This window comes from Cucurbita maxima, unplaced genomic scaffold (genome assembly GCF_002738345.1).
Source record: "Cucurbita maxima cultivar Rimu unplaced genomic scaffold, Cmax_1.0 Cma_Scf00010, whole genome shotgun sequence".
Classification (NCBI taxonomy): Eukaryota; Viridiplantae; Streptophyta; class Magnoliopsida; order Cucurbitales; family Cucurbitaceae; genus Cucurbita; species Cucurbita maxima.
Genome location: NW_019272026.1, coordinates 4,519,779 through 4,538,609, shown reverse-complemented (window position 1 = coordinate 4,538,609; position 18,831 = coordinate 4,519,779). Strand labels below are relative to the sequence as shown.

Below are 18,831 nucleotides of genomic sequence, written 5' to 3'. Positions count from 1 at the left end.
ACCGTGGTAAGATTTCACAATCCACCCCTTTGGAGGTCCAACATCCTCGTTAACACACAGCCTAGTGTCTAACACTTATTCCATTTGTAGTGAGTAGATATTGTTCATTTTGGTCCATTACATATCTTCGTCAATCTCATGGTTTAAGAAATGTTTTGTTTCTCTCCCCAACCCACCAACCCACGTGAGATCTCACAATAGTAACCTCCCTCCAAGCATAACCCACTGAGATGTTCATGATTGTACCTGTATGGCAAACCATTTTTTGAGAGATCTGTAAACGGAAGGGGTTGACGGTAAGTATCAAATGCCCAATGAAGAAAAACTAAGAAGACCTGCACTGCAGCACCAATTTCCATCAGAATCAATGCAAGTTAGTGCAGTTTTCTACAAGGCGCCTTCATGAACATGATGAACACTGAGAGCTAATGTTCCTGTTTAGCAGCCCATAGGCTTGGTCATGGCGCCTTGTAGGGATGGCTCATGAGATCCAATAGCCATTGTCACTGTCAGGACAGTGGGCATGAACTTCAAATGCAAAATCATAGAAGGGCAAATCCGAAATTTTTAGTAAAACGAGGGACAATTTAGGAGAAGAGTGGGAAGAAAGACAAAGATCCAACGAGTTAAACATTGAACTCGGGTTGCGTGGGATCCGTTAACCACTCTTTGAACACCGTGGTTCAGTGAGCAAAAATCAAAATACCCTCTCGGCTTAAAGCAGAGGTAAAGCGAAATTCCTTCTCGAAATTTCCCTGCAACTCCTAAAGCCTCCTTCTTCTTTCTACATCTTCGACGCAAGATTTCACTTTGCAGTCACAATGCCTATCAACAGTGAATCTACGCCGCCTCCGTTGATCGGAAAAATTGGACCCTACACCGTGTTCATGACCCCGCCGGCGACGCCTTCCCCGGCCTCTCAGCCTCCACCGGTGTTTGAGTCTCCTAAGAAGGTCATTCAACCGCCTCCCGTTCAGCCTCCGCCTCAGCAGTACGATGAGTCTGTGCCGAATGGGAATGCTTCTGTTGCTGGATTCTTCAGAAACGCCGTCTCTAAAGTGCAGAATGGTAATTTTTATAATGCGTTGCTCTGTTCTGGAAAATGGCTCTGTGATTTGAGTTTCTTGTTTTTGCTTTATTTGAATGTAATGTTGGGATATTAGGGCACCCGGGAGACAATTTGGTAGTAAGAACTGTATTAGTGTTTGGGGAATTGGGGGAAAGAAGAGATTAAGAAAACTAAAGAAAATTAGTGGCAATTTTGCAGCACATTCAAGCTTGGATGATCATTTGGCACGCTGGTTGGGGTTAAATCAATCCAAGTATCAGTGGGCACTAGATGACTATTATGAGAGCAAGGGATTGGTATGCATCTGGTCAAATTCATAGCAGTAAACTGCATATTCTTGTGTCTTGTTTTCTGAAATTTATTGCTATTATTTCCCAAATCCTCTTATGTTCTTCCTTGACACATCCGTTGGAGAGGGCTAGACTATAACAGCCTAAACCCACCGCTAGTCGATGTTGTCCACTTTAGTCTGTATCGCTGTCAACCTCACGATTTTAAAACGCGTATGCTAGGGAGAGGTTTCCACACCCTTATAAGGAATGCTTCGTTCCCCTCTTCAACCAATGTGGGATCTTACATAGACCCTCTCCATGGTATGGTAAACACGTTTTAAAACTGTGAGGCTGATAGCAGTACGTAATGGGGCTAAAGGGGACAATATCTGCTAGCGGTAGGCTTGCACTGTTACAAATGATATCAAAGCTAGACACCAGATAGTGTGCTATTGAGGGCGTTGGGCCTCTAAGAGTGGAGGATTGCGAGATTCCACATCGGTTGGAGAGGGGAACAAAACATTCTTTATACGGGTGTGGAAACCTCTCCCTAGTAGACACGTTTTAAAACTATGAGACTGACGGCGAAACATAACGGGCTAAAGCGGATAATATCTACTAGCGATGAGCTTGAGGGGTTACACCTATCCTTTCCCATCCATATTCTATAATTTTGACCAAATGATAAACTTTTATATGAAGCAAACTTGCAAGTAACTTTGAAGTGGAGTATGTCCTAACTTATGCTACGTTTCCATGAAGTATTTCATTTATTTTCATTGAATGAAAGCATGGGATTAAGTAGTGCAGCTTATCTGCTTTCCGCTCTTGTTTTTCTATCTTGAATTCTAGCATCTTTTTTCCCAGGAAAATGGGGACATTAAAGCAAAGGAACAGTTGAGCAAGGCCCAGAGCGTGCAACAGGTGCTAAAAATTGGCTCATGCTAACATGTTTGGTTTTGTTTTGATATCAAGAATCAAAATTATCATACATTTGTAGGTACTCCCCAGCTTTGGACAGTAGAGAAACTATATACACCTTAACTAAGCAGTGGGTGAAGTGGATGTGGATCTGATTGTTTATAAGAATGCTGATGAAGAACTGGGCAGCCATCTTGGAATGTGATTCTGTCTGCCTTATACGTAAAAATCGACACAATTTGGTCGCATCGTTGTCTCGTGTTTGATCTCTCTTTTGTTCTTTTGAAGCTAAACCTTTGGCCTATGTATTTCGAATTACTTTTTTTTGGTTATTTGTGTCCTTGTAACGAAGGCAATGTTTGGCTACATCCATCCAAGTTATAGGCAAATCCTCTTAATGGGTTTTTTTATGAATGTTGTAGTTTATAGAAATGATGGAGTGCCATAAGAACATGGCGGTGGAATTACCTTTTTATGGAAGGCATCAGTTTCCTTTTAATTTCATATAATTGAATGGTGGATTGTATAATATCTTAGCTGGAGAATGATTGTCCAAGTTAATGCATTACACTGTGTCCAAAAGTGAAAGTCCAAAGACGTTGACCCCTAAAAGGGCTGGAGTGTGATATCTGATACCCGTTGGAGGGAGGAACTAAATATTTGAGGGTATGAAAACTTCTCACTCTTTAGAAGGTGTGAGGCTAATGACTATGCGAGCTAAAACAGACAATATCGACTAACAATTAGCTTAAATGGTTACAAAAGACATAAAAGCTAGTCAATCAATCATATCCTGAAAGTAGCATGTTGCTTTTTGCTATGGAAAATTATATATATATTATTTAATAATTAAAATTTATTAAATTAGAAGTTTAGCATTTTTTTTTAAATTTTATTTTGAAATCGATCTTTTTAGGCGAGTAGATCCATGCATTTTAATAAATTCTAAAATTTAGAGATTCATTTTCTCTTAAAAATTTAACATTTAAATTATTATATTAATATGTCATTAAATTATCTTTTATTGACGTATTTTAGGATATTAATATGAAACAAGATTTTTGATGGTGGTAGAGTTTTTGAGTAACATATTCATAACCAAAATATAAAACAATAATGCAATGCATATAATTTTTTTAAAATACTATATAACCAAGCATTAATAGGATTTTTTTTTTTTTTTTTTTTAATTTTTTGTAATATTGTTTTGTGTATGAGGCAGGCGGCTGAAAATATCAGGGTTTAACAGATGGTTTAGGGCTTTGTCGGTATTTGCGGGAGGAAGCATCGAGAGGAGGGACTTACCACTCGCTAGGGTTTACCAGATACTCTAGAGTTTAGGAGGAACCGAGGGATTTCCTCATCGCTGGAAGAGGGATTATCTCACCACTCGCTAGGTTTTAGGAGGAACCGTGGGATTCACCACTTACCATACTTGCAGGTACTCTCTCCGTACAATGATTTGCGGCGGGAAGAGCTACGTCTCAGCACCTCCAGCTTTCTCCAATGACGCCAAGCGGCTTCTTGTCTGCACGGCAAACTCCGTCTCCATCTTCAGTACCTCCACTGGTTTGCAGGTGAATGCTTTCGTGTTTTCCTTTGTATCCAAATGCTATATATCAATTATTGTAACACTCCATTCGTTTTGGACCAGATTACATCATTGGAGGGTCACAAGGCCTTGGTGACATCGGTCACCGTGGTGCCGGCGTCTAGTCAAGCTAGTAAGATGTTGTGCTTCTGTTGGACCACCTCACTTGATGGAACTATTCGCTATTGGGATTTCTCGGTGCCGGAGCTCATGAAGACCGTAGATATTCAGCTACCGGTTCATTCCATGGTTAGCTAGTTCTTTATCTTCTGAGTCTCAGTATTGCGTATGATTTGTTATTTTTTATTTTTGAAGAAGGCAGTAAAATCTAGGCTTTGAAATTCTTTGGTTCAATTTCAACTGCTTGTTGGGATGTGATTTTTTTCTGCTTTCCCTTTTCATTATGCAACGGTGCTTCTACTAATTGTCGTTGGAGGTTCAGACTCCATGGGGTTAGAAGATAGTGAAACTTATTTTAGAGAAACGGTTTTGTCCTATCTAATGGGAAGTAATATACCAATATTCCTGTCGCCAATGATATAAAATATTTTAGAGTCTGTTTCCCCTATTCTGCTATGGGAACTTGGAGCAAGTAATGAAACTTCATTAAATATAGACTTTGGTACTTTGGTTGACGTTTATTCCAAAAAGTGAGTTGGAACGTAGAATCAATATGTAGAATTTGGACATGGGATGGTAATATCAGTTGAATGAATGGAGCATAGAACAATGATGTGTGTGTTGCACCATGCTCTGTATTGTAATGCAGTATGTTGGTTCTTTCAGTTACTAAATATTTTGTTTTGCATGCTTTCTTTTCCTCAGGTCATCCCTTCTTTCCTAGGCCAACCGCTGGAGAGGGATTCAAAATCCCGTGATCTTTTTGCTTATGTATCAGTTGAAAATATAAAAGTGAAGGATAACAAGCCGGTGCCTACGAGCGCACAAATCCTTAAGTGTAACTTAACCAAGTCTCGCTTGGCTGCTGGGGTCATTTTGGCCGAGGTGCAAACTAAGATTCTCTTCATTATCCCTAATGCTTTCATAGTTGCTTATTAGGAACAAATATTTATTCACTTGAATATTATGTATTGTATGTATTACTCTACATGTTTAAGTTCAAGGCTATTGTCTGGGGAAGTATTGAGACAAACATGATAGGCTTGGGTAGTTGTCCTGTAAAATCAATTGAGATGTTCATATATTGGCCTAAACGTCCATGACTATAATATGGGTGTAAAACACAATTGAGATGTTCTTATATTGGCCTAAACATCCATGACTATAATATGGGTGTAAAACGCAGCAGTTGTGCATTAAATTCTAGAGTCCTATGGATGTTTTGGAAAGGTTTACTAAATCAATACATTGTTACTTGCGGCTTGAATTTGTGAATGATAGTGCTTTCCCTTTCTTGACAGACTCAACAACCTGAGTATATAACTATTAGCTCGACGGGGAGATTCTTTGGCATCTGGAATAAACGCAAAATTCATGTATGGAAGGTGCCAGAAGTGGAGTCTGAAAGTGTAGGGGCTAAAAGAATTACTCTGCATCACACAAAAGACTTGACAGTTCTTGCATTTCACCCAATCCAAAGAATGGTAGCTGCAGGTGATGTGACCGGGAGAATTTTAATATGGAGGGGATTTGGTAATCGGACATTTTCTGTTTCTGGTACAGAAACTGGCAAAAAATATTTTGAGGATGAAGATAAACCAGGAGTTAGAGGAAATGATGATGCCGATTCTTGTTCCACATGGCACTGGCATCCTGCTGAAGTGATTGTTCTATCTTTCTCCTTTGATGGGACATATCTTTATTCAGGTAAAATATTAAGACTTAACATTTGGGAATGGGAATACATCCTTGTTTTTCATAATGGAAAATGTATGTTAGTTACATGTTCGGCAATGACTTCTCATTGGTAGCAATTGGTAGGTCCGGAAAATTTTGAATAATTTTCTGGTCTTCTTGCATGAGATGGTCCACTGGGATACTCGGGTTATTTGCTATGTGTAGTTGATGCAGTTTCTCAAGTGTTGATAATGGTACAAGTCACATACATGAATGTATTGGAGAATAAAATGTATTGCGTATTCACGTTCTTTAGGGGTGACATGTAATAATTTAGCAAGTCTAAAGTTAATTACTTCCATCTTCCTGCCTTCAATATCCATGTGATGATCTAGAGTTCATCTTATTGGATATATTATGTTACACTTAATGTCAATATTCTTATCTATCCTTAATGATTGCTTAATACTTCCTGTCATATTAGATTTGATCTTCGTGACTCTCAATCTTATTTAAGGTGGGAAGGAGGGCGTTCTTGTGGTTTGGCAAATTGACACAGAGAAGAGAAAGTATTTGCCACGAATTGGATCACCACTATTGTATTTTACTGATTCTCCAGACCCGCTGCTTGCTTCCGTAAGTAGATCCATTTTTCTCATAACCCAGTATGTTTTGCCGCTGTTTTGCAGTTCATTTGTTTAAAACTGAAGCTAGGTTTTCAGGTATCTTGTGCAGACAATCAAATTCATTTGCTGAAAATGCCCTCTATGGAAATCTTGAAGTCCATCTCTGGGATCAAGGTCTGTTTCAGCCGTTTTACAATTTCTCTCTATTTATTGAAGTGGCCTTTATAATTTATAATGTGTGAGTGGTTAACAAACATTAGAACGAATGAGATTGTTTGAATAACAAATGTAGACTATGCCACCTTCCATGCCATGGGAGATATGTTAAGGGGAATGGAAGTCACCCTAGAAACCCCAAATATGAAAGCTATATAAGCATATTCTTTCATGTTTGGGTTCTTTTATGCGTAAAACAAAAGTTTTTCAGCGTTTTCTTTTTGTCAGCATTTTCTTAGTTTAGTATGTAGATTCCTTCATGTATGTTGCGGTTTTATATGCCCAAAAATTTGGCCCATGCTAGAAATATGCAGGTTTCCTGGTTCATAGTTGTCTTATATAATGATAGTATCGATTTTTTATAATTCTGTCATGCTTCCTGTCAGAAAAAATATTTCTGTCATGTTGGCTCTGTCAAAAAAAATTATTGTTCACTCTTTCATCAGGTCTGGTTGATACATTTATGTTATTGCCTTGTTCTCTTACTGCTTTTCAAGCGTATAAAAATTTGATGATTGTACAAATACATCTAATTTAATAATGGTTATATATGTTATTTGTGTTTAAATGTTCTTCAAGCCTTATTTGACTGCAACTTCTTATGTTGCATTCTTTTCAGCTTCCTTGTTCTTTTCCGGATGTTTGTCAAGGCTCTAATAATGGATTTTCCTTCGATCGAAATGGTGGTCTAGTTGCCCTTCGTTCAGAGAACTACAGCATTCAGTTCTACAGTTTATATGATGATTGTGGAATTTGTGAGGTGAGAATGTATTGATTACTTGCTTGGCTTGTGAACTGGTCAATAATGGGGTAACAACACGTACTTGTTTGTTGTGTAACGTGTCTTTCATAAATCTCTAGTTTGGCATAGGCCATGATATGCCCTTGAATGTTGGATATTTTATGCTTATTGGACTTTTTTCAACCACAAATAGTTTTTTTGTTGGGTTGGGTGTTCTAATGTCTCTAATCTTATTTCCATCAAGACGAACAAAAGAGAAAAAGGTTCCTATATAAAAAGAACTGAAGTGATTAAATTCACCTTGATCCACCAATGCCAAAGAAGACCCAAAAAGACCTCAATTATTAAAGTCTGAAAGGAAGGGTAAGAAAAATTGAGAGAAGGAGAACTGTGAAGACAACTTGAAAAAAATATTTCTTATAGAAAGTGTCATCTTAGTGTTCTGTTTACCCTTGTTTATAAAAATGAGTTGTCACCTAACTAACAACACCTCCTATTCATGCCATTTTGTACAGAGTTTTGACTCCAAATGTTGTAGGTATCAAACAGGATGTATCTTTTTGCCTGTTTATGTTTATACACAGCTTCGTGTTTATTCACAAATTCAGAACTAAGTATTCTGTTTTTGTCTCAGTATTTTAGAAGTGAATCCAAGCCTTTAACTGTTTTACATGTACTGCTTGCAGGTTCAAATTTGTGAGAGGAACCATCAACCCAGTGAAGAGCTCACTGTATGTGAACTTGATTGTGTTTTTTCATGAAAATAATATCTGCAGGAATTATGTATGATTGTGGTATAACGAGTTATCATAATTCCTGAATATTGTGGCTACAGGTTGTAGTGACTGTAGTGGCTCTCTCCCTAGATGGCTCTTTAATGAGTACTGCTGAAGTTCGAAGTCCTGAGGATGGAATTGGAGGTCTTATTTGTCTCAAATTTTGGGATTCTGAGTTGGAAAACAAAAGGTTTAGTTTGTCAACCGTTGTATATGAGCCCCACAGGTTTGTTTTTGGTCCTTTTCCAAAGCCATTTGAAAAATTATTGGAAAGGTTATTGTATTGGAGTTAATATATCTACGACAGCTTACTGATGATAAGACAATGAGGGCTAAGTTCTTGTGATCATAATTTCTTTGCACTTCCATTTGACAGGGATGCTGGTATTTCTGCTCTCACTTTCCACCCTAATCGCCGTATGGCTGTAAGTACATCATATGGTGGAGATTTCAAGGTACTGCTGGAAAAAAAAAAAACAATTTCGTATCAAAGTATTTTCTGCAGTGAAATCCATTGTTTTATTTTATTTTTATTTTTATGTTTAGATATGGGTTCGCAATGATGGACGTCAGAAAATTCAGGGAGAGCAAAACTCGAGTTGGATGTGCCATTCTGTTGGGTCTTACAAGTATGCATTATATTCATTTCTTTCAAATTTTCTGCTTAGGTTGTTGCAGTTTTCTCCTGTTTGCTGAGTTGTGGGGAAAATAGTTCTGATACTTTTTTGTATAACTGTAGGCGTAGGTTGGATTTAGAATTTTCTTTCTTCCTTCAAAAATTTCTAAACCTGAACGTTACTCTGGTGTTTGAAAGTTATGGTCTATGTTCTTCCAATTTTCTAACGTAAGATTCTGCTTTAACAGAAAGAAGTCAATGAATGCTGCGACATTTTCTGCCGATGGCTCTGTTTTGGCCGTTGCTGCAGAAACTGTCATTACATTATGGGACCCCGAGCAGAATATCCTCATTGCTGTTATTGGAGAGACTCTTACGGTACATGGATTTTTCACATATTTGCCTATATTTCCATTTAAGATAGAAAGTACCGCTAAATTTGTGCTAATCTAGCTGGTATTTCAATAGGAGGAACGTTTAGAATGCCTCTTTTCTATATAAGGGTTGTGCTTATAATTGTTATTATTTATTATTTTTATTATTATTATCATCTTTTTCTGAAAGCGCAAAAGGTGAACTCATTATGTGTTTAATCACTTTTCTTATTATTTTCATTATGTGACATTGATGTAATGTTATTTGGTGGTGGATCGGAAGCTTTTCTAGTTCTCTTGATCTGAAATCCCTGATTAAAGCTTGAATACTGTATTTGAACTATAAATTCTTTCTTTTCCTTTTTTTCTAAAAAAAACTTCCTTAGTTGATGAGGAAAGAAAGAAAATGGAAGTAAAACTTTTGATATGCTCTGCCAATGCCAAGTTACTAACTAGAAAGATTTTCTATTTTGATATTATTACCTGCATTCATCTCACTCATGAATTCATGTTTTTTTCACTTTGGACAGCCAATTGTGAATCTTTCCTTTGCCGGAGACTCTGAGTTTCTTATATCTGTGTCACAAGGTTCAAGACCACAACTATCAGTCTGGAGTATGACGAAACTGTCAGTATCTTGGTCATACAAACTTCATGTAGAAGGTCTAATACTCTCCTTTGTCCTTTTACTCGAACTAAGTATTGAAGTGTTATTTGACTTGAGCATGCGATGATCTATTCACTTCTTTGATTAGCTAAAACTGCAGAAGACTAATTTCACAAATTAGTAAGGAAAAACAAATGATCAATAAGCCTCTGTATTATTATTATTATTATTATTATTATTTTTGCTATTTGGCCATAACTTTTTACCCATAGAATGGGTCCTGATAAATGAAGACACGTTTCTTTCGGTTAGCTCCTTCGTTGGAACGTTATTCATTTCATGAACTATCTAAATAAAAATATACTTTTGTTTATGGTTTTAGAGGACGTTTGAGCCATGACCATAGAATTTGTTCTAATCTTGGCTGTCCATGATTTGCTTCTACAGCTGTGGCCTGTGCTGTGGATACTTCTTCTTTTGCTGTTCTTGCCCTTATCCCCGAATCTGTACGCTTGCAATTTAATGACTCAACCTTTCAAGGGAGAGATGGAGTGATATTGCATTTTAATGCCAATGATCCTGTTCCCCAGAATACCTGGTCTGTTAGGAAGGTAAAATATTTTCTGCATCCTTTTTTTCCCCTCTCTGAATAATTATTACTTATTTATAGGTTGTTATTTAATTGTTTTTAATAATTAATTAGTATTGATGTACACCGCAGGCTCAGGGAGGGGGTCTTGCTTTTCTTCGATCCAAAAAATCTTCCAATAGTTCAGATGGGAAATTTGACCATCCATGGCTTGTTTATATCAATGGTGACCACGAGTATACTCTATTTGACCCATCTGGCAAAGAAGTACAAGAGCTTAGTTTGACCAAGCAGGGGAGTCATCACGCCCTTGAAGAAACAGGAGGTACATCATTTTCTATTTTAATTGTATCAACAGTGTGTATAGCTGTGCTGCCTACGTTTCTCAGCTTAACAATATCCTCTTTTCTCTAGTAACAAATCCTCTACCCGGCATTGGCCTTCTATTGTTTTTTGTTTCTGGTTTTTCATTTATAAACTTTATTTTATTCAAGTGTGCAGGCGTAATGTACAAATGTATTTTTCGGGAAGGACCTTTGTGTTCCTAATATTTTGGTGCCTCAAAAGTACAAATCTAGATCGAATTGGGATTACAAATAGCTTTTTGTCAATGCGTTATTACTGGTTGACTGTTCAGGAGATTCATGTGCCATTTTCATTTTTGTGGTTTGCATAAGTTGATTTCTTTGAACTCCGCATTTTATCCCATGGTTTGCAGATTAGACTTTTACTCAGCATTCATTTCATTTGGAAAAATCATGTCAATCCAATGGTGTTATTAATCTGGGAAATTATTACAGGGAAATTTGGATATCAAGCTATCTATGGCGAACTACCAGAATTTGACTCAAAGGTGGATCAGACCTTGTCTGCCCCATCTGTTCCATCACAGAGGCCTTGGGAGACCATCTTTAGTGGTTCATCACACGAACTTCCCCCTCTGAGTAAGCTGTGTTCAGCATTTTTAGAATCATTATTGGAGAGGAGGACCGTTACTTCCGAGTAATTTTCGGAGTCAGGTATCTTATTAACTGAAAGATGTCACAATTGTTGCTTCTTGAGTTCCTGGATTTGAATCAGATCGATACAATCCGAAGATAGAATTGGTTGGCATCAAAACAGAAGCCTTTGAATTCCCGAATTACATTCTGAGTTTACAACATGAATTAGCTAGCTGTCTTCATGGTGCAACAATCAGAAGGTAGCATCTTCTGTGGCGTACGTTGAAAGATCTTCTAAAGAAAAGATTGGACTTGCTTCCAAAAGAGAGTAAGAATCATCGGAAATTTTTGTTAGGTAGTTTTTGAGTGAATTTTGATTTAGAAAGAGATAATTTGAAAATTTTGTAAATTAGAGTTGCGTTTTCAATATGGTAACACATCCCTTTGGATTATTGGGAATCCTATCTTGAAGTCATATATTATGGAACATAACTATAGTGGTAATGTTAACTATTTAATTGAAATATTGACGATGACCGAGTGTTACCAGATTATACAGCTATATTTTACTTATGTTTATGTGGGTGACTTCCATTATAAGAGTAGCCTTCTTTAACCCACTTTTAAAGTCATGTGGTGTGGTCTTTCAATTCAGTACACTGAATTGCATCGAGTTCTGTACAAACGAATTTTCCCCAATTCAGGCAACTCTATTCTCTGTTTATTTTATCATTTATGTTGGTATGTAGCCGTTGAACCAGTCTTTTTTAGGTTAAACAACTCCCATGCTTTTCATGCCCACCTCCTCCACCCATTGCCTTTTCATCCCTTTTCCCCTCTCATTATTATTATCTTTTTATCATCCATAATCTTAAATTTATTTATTTTATATAGGTGAGAATTCTCTATATAGCTTTGACCGGTTATGAATCGCATTAGCTCATAGTTTTAACATATGTGTCTGTTAGGAGAGATTTCCACAAAAGGGGTACTACTAGGGTTCAGCGTCCTTGCTCGCACACCACCTGGACCACTAACATATATAGTCGATTTAGCCTGGTGCGTATCATCGTTAGCTGCATGGTTTTAAAACGAACCTGTTAGAGAGAGGATCCTTCATTCCCTTCTCCAACCAATATGTAATTTCACACTATATATAAGCTACATTTTGGTCATCCATCTCACTCCCAATTTTGACAGGATGATTTAAAACAGCTTTGATTTTGATACCCCAATTTAATTTTAATTATATTATATATTCCAACAAGGAAAATCAGTATGAGCTAAAATTCAAATCATATGTGTCATGATGAAATTATTGTATTGTTGCTCAAAATCCATAATTAAGTTAGTTCCATAGGATATAACCATTAGTTATGGGTCAATAATTGAATGAGTATGTTAATTAATTTACCAAATCATAGAATATGGAGGAGTACTGATAAAGAAACTTGAACTGACAGGTTTTATATCTTCATTGGTTATAATATTATACATTTATTTTAATTTTGGGGTAAGCTATAATATATTATGCAATGATTAAAAAAAGAAGAAGCAAACAAATTTACAATTCTCAAGTTGTGTAAAGTAGGGCCCTAAACCTGCTCACATGAATAACAGTACATCACCTTTTTTTTCCTTTTTTTTCAAAATTTTGAGAATCCCAGCCGACAATTCTGGGTCATGAGATATGAAAAATGCACTTGTTCCATGAACCCCACCGATGAATTCTTATAGATTTAAATGCCTGGCAGCCCACATTTTCATCCACAAGTTTGCTGTTTTCATCCATCCCTTTCAATCATTTCTGATGGTTCAAAAGCTTCAAGTAAATTTAACAACAAAAGATTCCTACTGGCATTCAGTCTCGTAATGATCGACCTATGAATGAGTTCAAGTTGTGTCGGGGTGTTGATTCGTCAAAATTAACCATTTCTAAATTCAGAATATGCAGAATATGGTGCAGGGGATCATTATTATGTTTTTTTTTTACAGAACATTTGCATTATTATCAGTTCAATCTACCTGAATATGTACACAGTTTACTCTCTATTGTGTGGTTTGGACATTGTTTAATCAAACTTGAAGCTCTGAAGGCTCTTCAATTCTGCCCTACATTGAATTATTATGGGGACTGGATGGAGAAGGAGCTGTCCCATTCATATTCCAACTCCTCAAAGCCCCAGAAATCATCCTTCTCTTCTACTTCTACCTCTGGCATTTTCCACCTCTCGGTATCGACATACCGATCCTCCATAATGTCGAGTACCTGTCAATATCGAAAACAGACCATTCTGCTTAGCTTCATGTTTGCTGGCACAGCCATAAAAAGGGTTGTCACATTTGAATCCACTATTCTTGCGTTGTAATTTAATATCATGTATGAAAATCTCGAAGCTATATTGTGAGATCCCACATCGGTTGGGGAGGTGAACGAAACATTTTTTATAAGGGTGTGGCAACCTCTCCCTAGCATACGCGTTTTAAAAACCTTGAGGGAAAACCCGAAAGGAAAAATCCAAAAATGACAATATATGCTAACGGTGTGCTTGGGCTATTTCACACGTGACGAAACTACATTTCTCCTTTTTTTTTTTTTTGACTGCTTGGAGATCACATTCACTAAATGAATGAACAGTTAGAAAGAGAAAGTCAAGATCAGATCCTCCATTAATGTGATTTTAAGCATTCTTTTAATAAGCTAGTTGCCAACATTAATCACATGTGATTGCCATATCCATATTTCCTCAAAATCATCACTACAAGGAATCCAATTTATCTACTTCTAATGAGAGGACTGTGACATTCAAGATCATAACATCTAAACTACTGTTAATGAAGAATATTCTCTATAAGAATCTTAAGTTCAAGAGTCCAAAAGAAAAATTCTATCCATAACATCTAACTAGTTCTTGTTCGGGACGAAATAGCATAAGGATTTCGACATTATCTAGAGTAGGATGATTCATTTGATGATGATTTTGGTGCCATGATTAGAAAGCTTTATGGCTATAATACAAAAAAGGCAAGCTTGCAAATATATAGATTAATCTTGCAAGGATAGAGTTAGGTACCTCGGTCATGGTGGGTCGCCACAACGAAGATTCTCGAATGCATAGAGAAGCTGCAAGGGAAAATCTTTTCAGCTGCATAACGTCGTAGGCACCCCCAAGTCGTGGATCTACCAGCTTTTCATACTCTGCTCGATTCAATATCGGTTTGGCCTGTGTTTGCTTAGAGTTAGTGTATGATTAAAGCAGCACAACCACATGGCCAAAAAGTCAATTTATCAACAACTTGGTTAAGTTTTAACTCCCAAATAAACCTACCACTGATTTTAGAAACAAAACAAGAAAATAAAGTTTAAGGTTATTATCGAAAACAAAAGGCGAAAACGTTCGAAAATCGAAAGAGAAAGAAAGACGGGAATTCTTCGAAAAGACTCCCAACCAATTACCATTTTCTTCATTGAATCAAAGAGTTTGATAGAGAAACAAGCCATGGAAATGATTGTTCTTTCTTGAGGATGAACTTATAATATATATATATATATATATATACACATTGATCAAATAATTTAGCATACCCAGCTGTGTAAGCTTTGGTGAGATCCATCAACAGGCTTTCTTCCAGAGATTACTTCTAAAAGAAACACTCCAAAAGCAAAAACATCCGTTTTCTCATCTACAATTCCATGCATATAGTATTCTGGAGCCAAGTGCCTGCAGATGATCAAAACCCTCTTATAAAGAACTATCTTTTCTAGTTAATTCGATCCAAAAAAGTGAAAGGTTGCTGCCATTTACCCAAAGGTTCCTTCAATAGGAGCAATTGAATGATGAGACCACTGGGTTGGAAGCCATTTAGCCAACCCAAAGTCTGAAATCTATGAAACCAAAAACCCAAGAACACTGTGATTTCATGCAAGGAAAAGGAAAACAATGCTGTGAAAATTTCAGACAAGAACAGTGGATGAGAATGACAAACCAGAGGTTCAAAATCTGCTGTCAAAAGAATATTTGAAGACTTAATGTCTCTATGAATAATCCTCCTCTGGCAATCCTTGTGCAAGTAATGAAGGCCTCTGGCTGTCCCAATCGCTATCTTGTACCTTGTTTTCCAATCAATTGGACTCAAATTGTCATCTGCAAGAACAGGAATTTCAAAATTGAAGCTCATTTGGCAAATGGGAAGCTAAAATTTTCAAATGGGGTTGTTCAAAAGAACAAATAAATTGTTTACCATGGAGAAGAGAAGCCACAGAGCCTCTGGAAGAGAAGCGGAAAATGAGATAAAGGCCATTGTCAATGCAGCAACCTAAAAGAGACAGAACATTTGGGTGTTGGACATGTCCTATGGTTCCAATTTCAGTAAGAAACTCCTTTTCTTTCCTCTCGTCAATGGAGGTTTTCGTGAGTCTTTTCACTGCAATTTCTTCACCGTCGCTTAAAATCCCTCTATAAACCTCTGCATAGCCCCCTTTTCCGACCAAGTTATCTAAGACCCACATTGAAAAACAGAGACCTTATACGATGTAGATTGAAAAAAAAAGAACAAAAACCAAAAACTGGGGGAAACCCTTCTTTATTTTTGTCTTGTTTTTACAGTACCTGAGCTCAATCCATCGGTGGCTTCAAAAATCTCTTCATAAGAGAAGCATTTCCAAAAGGGTCTTCGAGAATGATGAGGAACAATGCAATCTCTGTTCTCAGGGACATCTGGGTTCGAGGATTCGTCTCCTAAACTGCGTCGTTTGAGAGAGAAGAGTCGTCTGAAGCTGTTGCTCCTAATGTATTTCATTCTTTGCGGAGTCGGAAGAGAATGGTCCGAACTCATGCAAATCACCAACAATAAGAAGAAGAAGAATAAAAAATAAGAACAGAGGATTGAAACAGAGAGAAGGAGAAGTGGGGGTTGAGAAAAAATGAATGTAAGAAGAAGAAGAAGAAGGAGTGGGTGTATGGCAGTGGATGAAGCGTACAGTACAATGGGTGTGAGAGTACGTGTGGGACTCTCCATGGTTTTTAGACAGATTACTGCCATTGTCTGTTGTGCTACACCTGTGTTCTTCCCCCCACTTTTTTTTTTCTTTTCTTTCATGTTCTTAATTATGGTACTGATCAATTTAGTATTACTTTAAGAACATCTTACACTTATAAACTTAAACAAAATTCAAAATTTAAGGTGTAATTAAAACTCTTATAGATACAAAAAAAAAAAAAAAAAAAAAAAAAAAAAAAAAAAAAAAAAAAAAAAAAAAAAAAAAAAAAAAAAAAAAAAAAAAAAAAAAAAAAAAAAAAAAAAAAAAAAAAAAAAAAAAGAAGCTAATTTTGCATACATTAATAATGATGAGATCGTATGGCTGCTTTTGGATTTAAGACTAAACCTATCCTGCTATGATTCTCAATTTAATAAACTGAAATTTATATGGAAAGTATATATCTAAATCAATTAAATTATATTAAAATAATATTTTAATTAATTAAGTTATAATTAATTTAAATATTAACTAGACGAAATAATACATTAATATATATATATATATATATATATATATATATATATATATCATATACAATTAATAAATGATGACAGAAAGGTAGAGAAAGGGATGTTTTTTTTTTTTTTTTTTTTTTTTTTTTTTTTTTTTTTTTTTTTTTTTTTTTTTTTTATTATCACCAACCAACAAAGACAAAGTAGGCATCGCGTATAACAACAATTAATTTCAAACACACAAAGAAAAAAGAAAGTGACCTAACTCTTTTTTTCTTTCTAATTTTTCACGAGTTCATTGCAATCTTTATCCTTTTTGTTTTCTTTCTTTACCTTCTTTCGGCCCAAGTCTACTATTAGCAGATATCGTTTACTTTGGTCCATTACATAGCGTTGCCAACCTAAGTATTTTTAAAACGCGTTTATTAAGAAGAGGTTTCCACACTCTATTAAAAGATATTTCATTCTACTCTTCGACCAACGTGCAATCTAACAGTAATTACCTTCAAAACTTGACATTATTATAAGTATTTTTTAAAAAATGTTAAATGTTACCGATAAACGATGTGATGAACTAATAATCTAAAGTTTTGGTATTGAAAAAGGTTTTTTTTATTGGGTTTGGTCCCAAGAAAGAGGAGGAAAAGAGTATGCATGTGGAGATGGGGTAGGGGTTGAGCTGCCCTAGTTTTCCCCATTCTTCGTGTACACATGCTTTCGCCGTGCATACAATTTTTTTTTTTCTAATTTTTAGCGGACTTGTATGATGGATTGTTTCGGCCCAAACGAACTGATCTGGGGAACTTGAAGGCCCATTGGTCTGAGCAAATTAAAAGCCCAATTAAGAAGCCCACAAATAAAGTCAATGCCCAATCATTCTTCAGAATTGTGTGGAGGCCCATTCAAACACAGCCCAATTGAAAAGCCCATAAAGAAAGTCAATAGCCCAGTCATTCTTCACGAATTGTGTGGAGGCCCATTCCAACACAGCCCAATTGAGAAGCCGATAAAGAAAGTCAATAGCCCAATCATTCTTCACGAATTGTGTGGAGGCCACATTCCAACACAAGAGAGATAACGTTGTCCTTCTGTAATTTTGGGGAAACTCAGGGGCTTTTTCTTCTCATCGCTAAACCCCTAATCCGATAGCAAGTCCTTCACTCTCAGCTTACTACCGGGGATTGCAAATCCACCATGGTCGACCGTGAACGAGATCGAGACAGAGGACGCGACAGAGATAAAGATCGGGACCGTGACAGGTATATAGACCGGGAGCGAGACCGTGACTACCGTGAACGTGACCGGCGTAGGGATCGAGAAGATCGTGATCGGGACCGGGAACGGCGTAGGGAGAAGGACGACCGTGACCATGAACGGGAGCGCGGCAGGGGTAAAAGGTCTCATACTCCTGAACGCCCCAGATCCCGCCACACACGCTCTCGCACCCGCTCGCCGGACCGGCACCGGTCGCGGTCTCTTTCTCGTACCCCTGAGGATCGATCCCTTCGCCGCCGGCATCGCTCACCCTCCCCGGATCATGTTAGGAAGCGTCATCGCCGGGATTTGACTGCGGACGATGAAAAGGACCGGCAGAAAGCAGTGTCTGACTTCGTCGAAGGCATTGCGAAGGAGCAGCACAAACAAAAGAATAATAAAGATAGCGTTGGTGGCGGAGAATCAGTGGAGGAGGCCATGGCTGATGAGGATGAAATTGAGATGATGAAGAAATTAGGTATTCCCGTGGGTTTCGATTCGACCAAGGGAAAGCCTGTTGCCGGTGCTGATGTGAGTGGCGTTAGGGCAGTGACCAAGAGACAGCCTAGGCAGTACATGAATCGTCGTGGCGGGTTCAACCGGCCGTTGCCGGCTGAGCGGACCCGGTAGATAATTGATTTGGCTAGGTCACCCAGGTTAGTCTATTGCTCCGTTCTTCGGTGATGAACTGTTGCACCGGTCCTCCCTATATTCCCTGTGGATCGAGGAGAAAGGGGGTTCGGCGGAAGAGGATTGTAACATGAATTCTCATTTTTTATTTAGTTTTTCTGCTCATATGGTCTTCTTATGGTGTTTGTAATTTCTTGGCAGCGCTTATAATTTGAAAACAAATGTAATTACTGGGGTTGATAAGGAATTATTGAACTGTGCTTTCTTCCTTGAAGCTTTATTAGTCCTCAAAATGCCGTTCTATCTCAATTCAAGCA

At 37.3% G+C, this 18,831-nt stretch overlaps 3 protein-coding genes and 1 pseudogene across 4 annotated transcripts; 3 read left to right on the top strand and 1 right to left on the bottom strand.

Moving 5' to 3' along the window:
* The first annotated feature begins 601 nt into the window (after positions 1-601).
* On the top strand, positions 602-2,761 carry LOC111485680. Of its 2 annotated transcripts, none has more exons than XM_023132661.1 (4): positions 602-1,068; positions 1,268-1,365; positions 2,209-2,265; positions 2,353-2,761. In XM_023132661.1, the coding sequence occupies exons 1-4, from the start codon at positions 822-824 to the stop codon at positions 2,383-2,385; spliced, it is 435 nt and encodes a 144-aa protein (XP_022988429.1). In that variant the 5' UTR covers positions 602-821; the 3' UTR covers positions 2,386-2,761. The 2 variants fall into 2 exon arrangements, with proteins under 2 accessions (XP_022988429.1, XP_022988430.1); XM_023132662.1 differs by having other exon boundaries at positions 627-1,068; positions 2,342-2,761.
* A 704-nt stretch (positions 2,762-3,465) lies between these two features.
* On the top strand, positions 3,466-11,707 carry LOC111484993 (WD repeat-containing protein 75). Its single transcript, XM_023131680.1, has 16 exons — positions 3,466-3,839; positions 3,917-4,102; positions 4,679-4,858; positions 5,275-5,680; positions 6,168-6,286; positions 6,373-6,450; positions 7,112-7,252; positions 7,921-7,965; positions 8,070-8,236; positions 8,387-8,465; positions 8,557-8,639; positions 8,875-9,004; positions 9,531-9,663; positions 10,055-10,218; positions 10,329-10,521; positions 10,997-11,707. The coding sequence occupies exons 1-16, from the start codon at positions 3,720-3,722 to the stop codon at positions 11,200-11,202; spliced, it is 2,430 nt and encodes an 809-aa protein (XP_022987448.1). The 5' UTR covers positions 3,466-3,719; the 3' UTR covers positions 11,203-11,707.
* Positions 11,708-13,028: 1,321 nt separating this feature from the next.
* LOC111484878 (probable receptor-like serine/threonine-protein kinase At5g57670) lies at positions 13,029-16,199 on the bottom strand. The gene is made up of 7 exons (XM_023131513.1): positions 15,748-16,199; positions 15,380-15,634; positions 15,125-15,282; positions 14,944-15,023; positions 14,724-14,859; positions 14,212-14,361; positions 13,029-13,406 (listed from the first exon to the last, which is right to left on the bottom strand). The coding sequence occupies exons 1-7, from the start codon at positions 16,178-16,180 to the stop codon at positions 13,263-13,265; spliced, it is 1,356 nt and encodes a 451-aa protein (XP_022987281.1). The 5' UTR covers positions 16,181-16,199; the 3' UTR covers positions 13,029-13,262.
* A 1,505-nt stretch (positions 16,200-17,704) lies between these two features.
* Positions 17,705-18,788, top strand: LOC111484879 (annotated as a pseudogene).
* Positions 18,789-18,831: the final 43 nt, after the last annotated feature.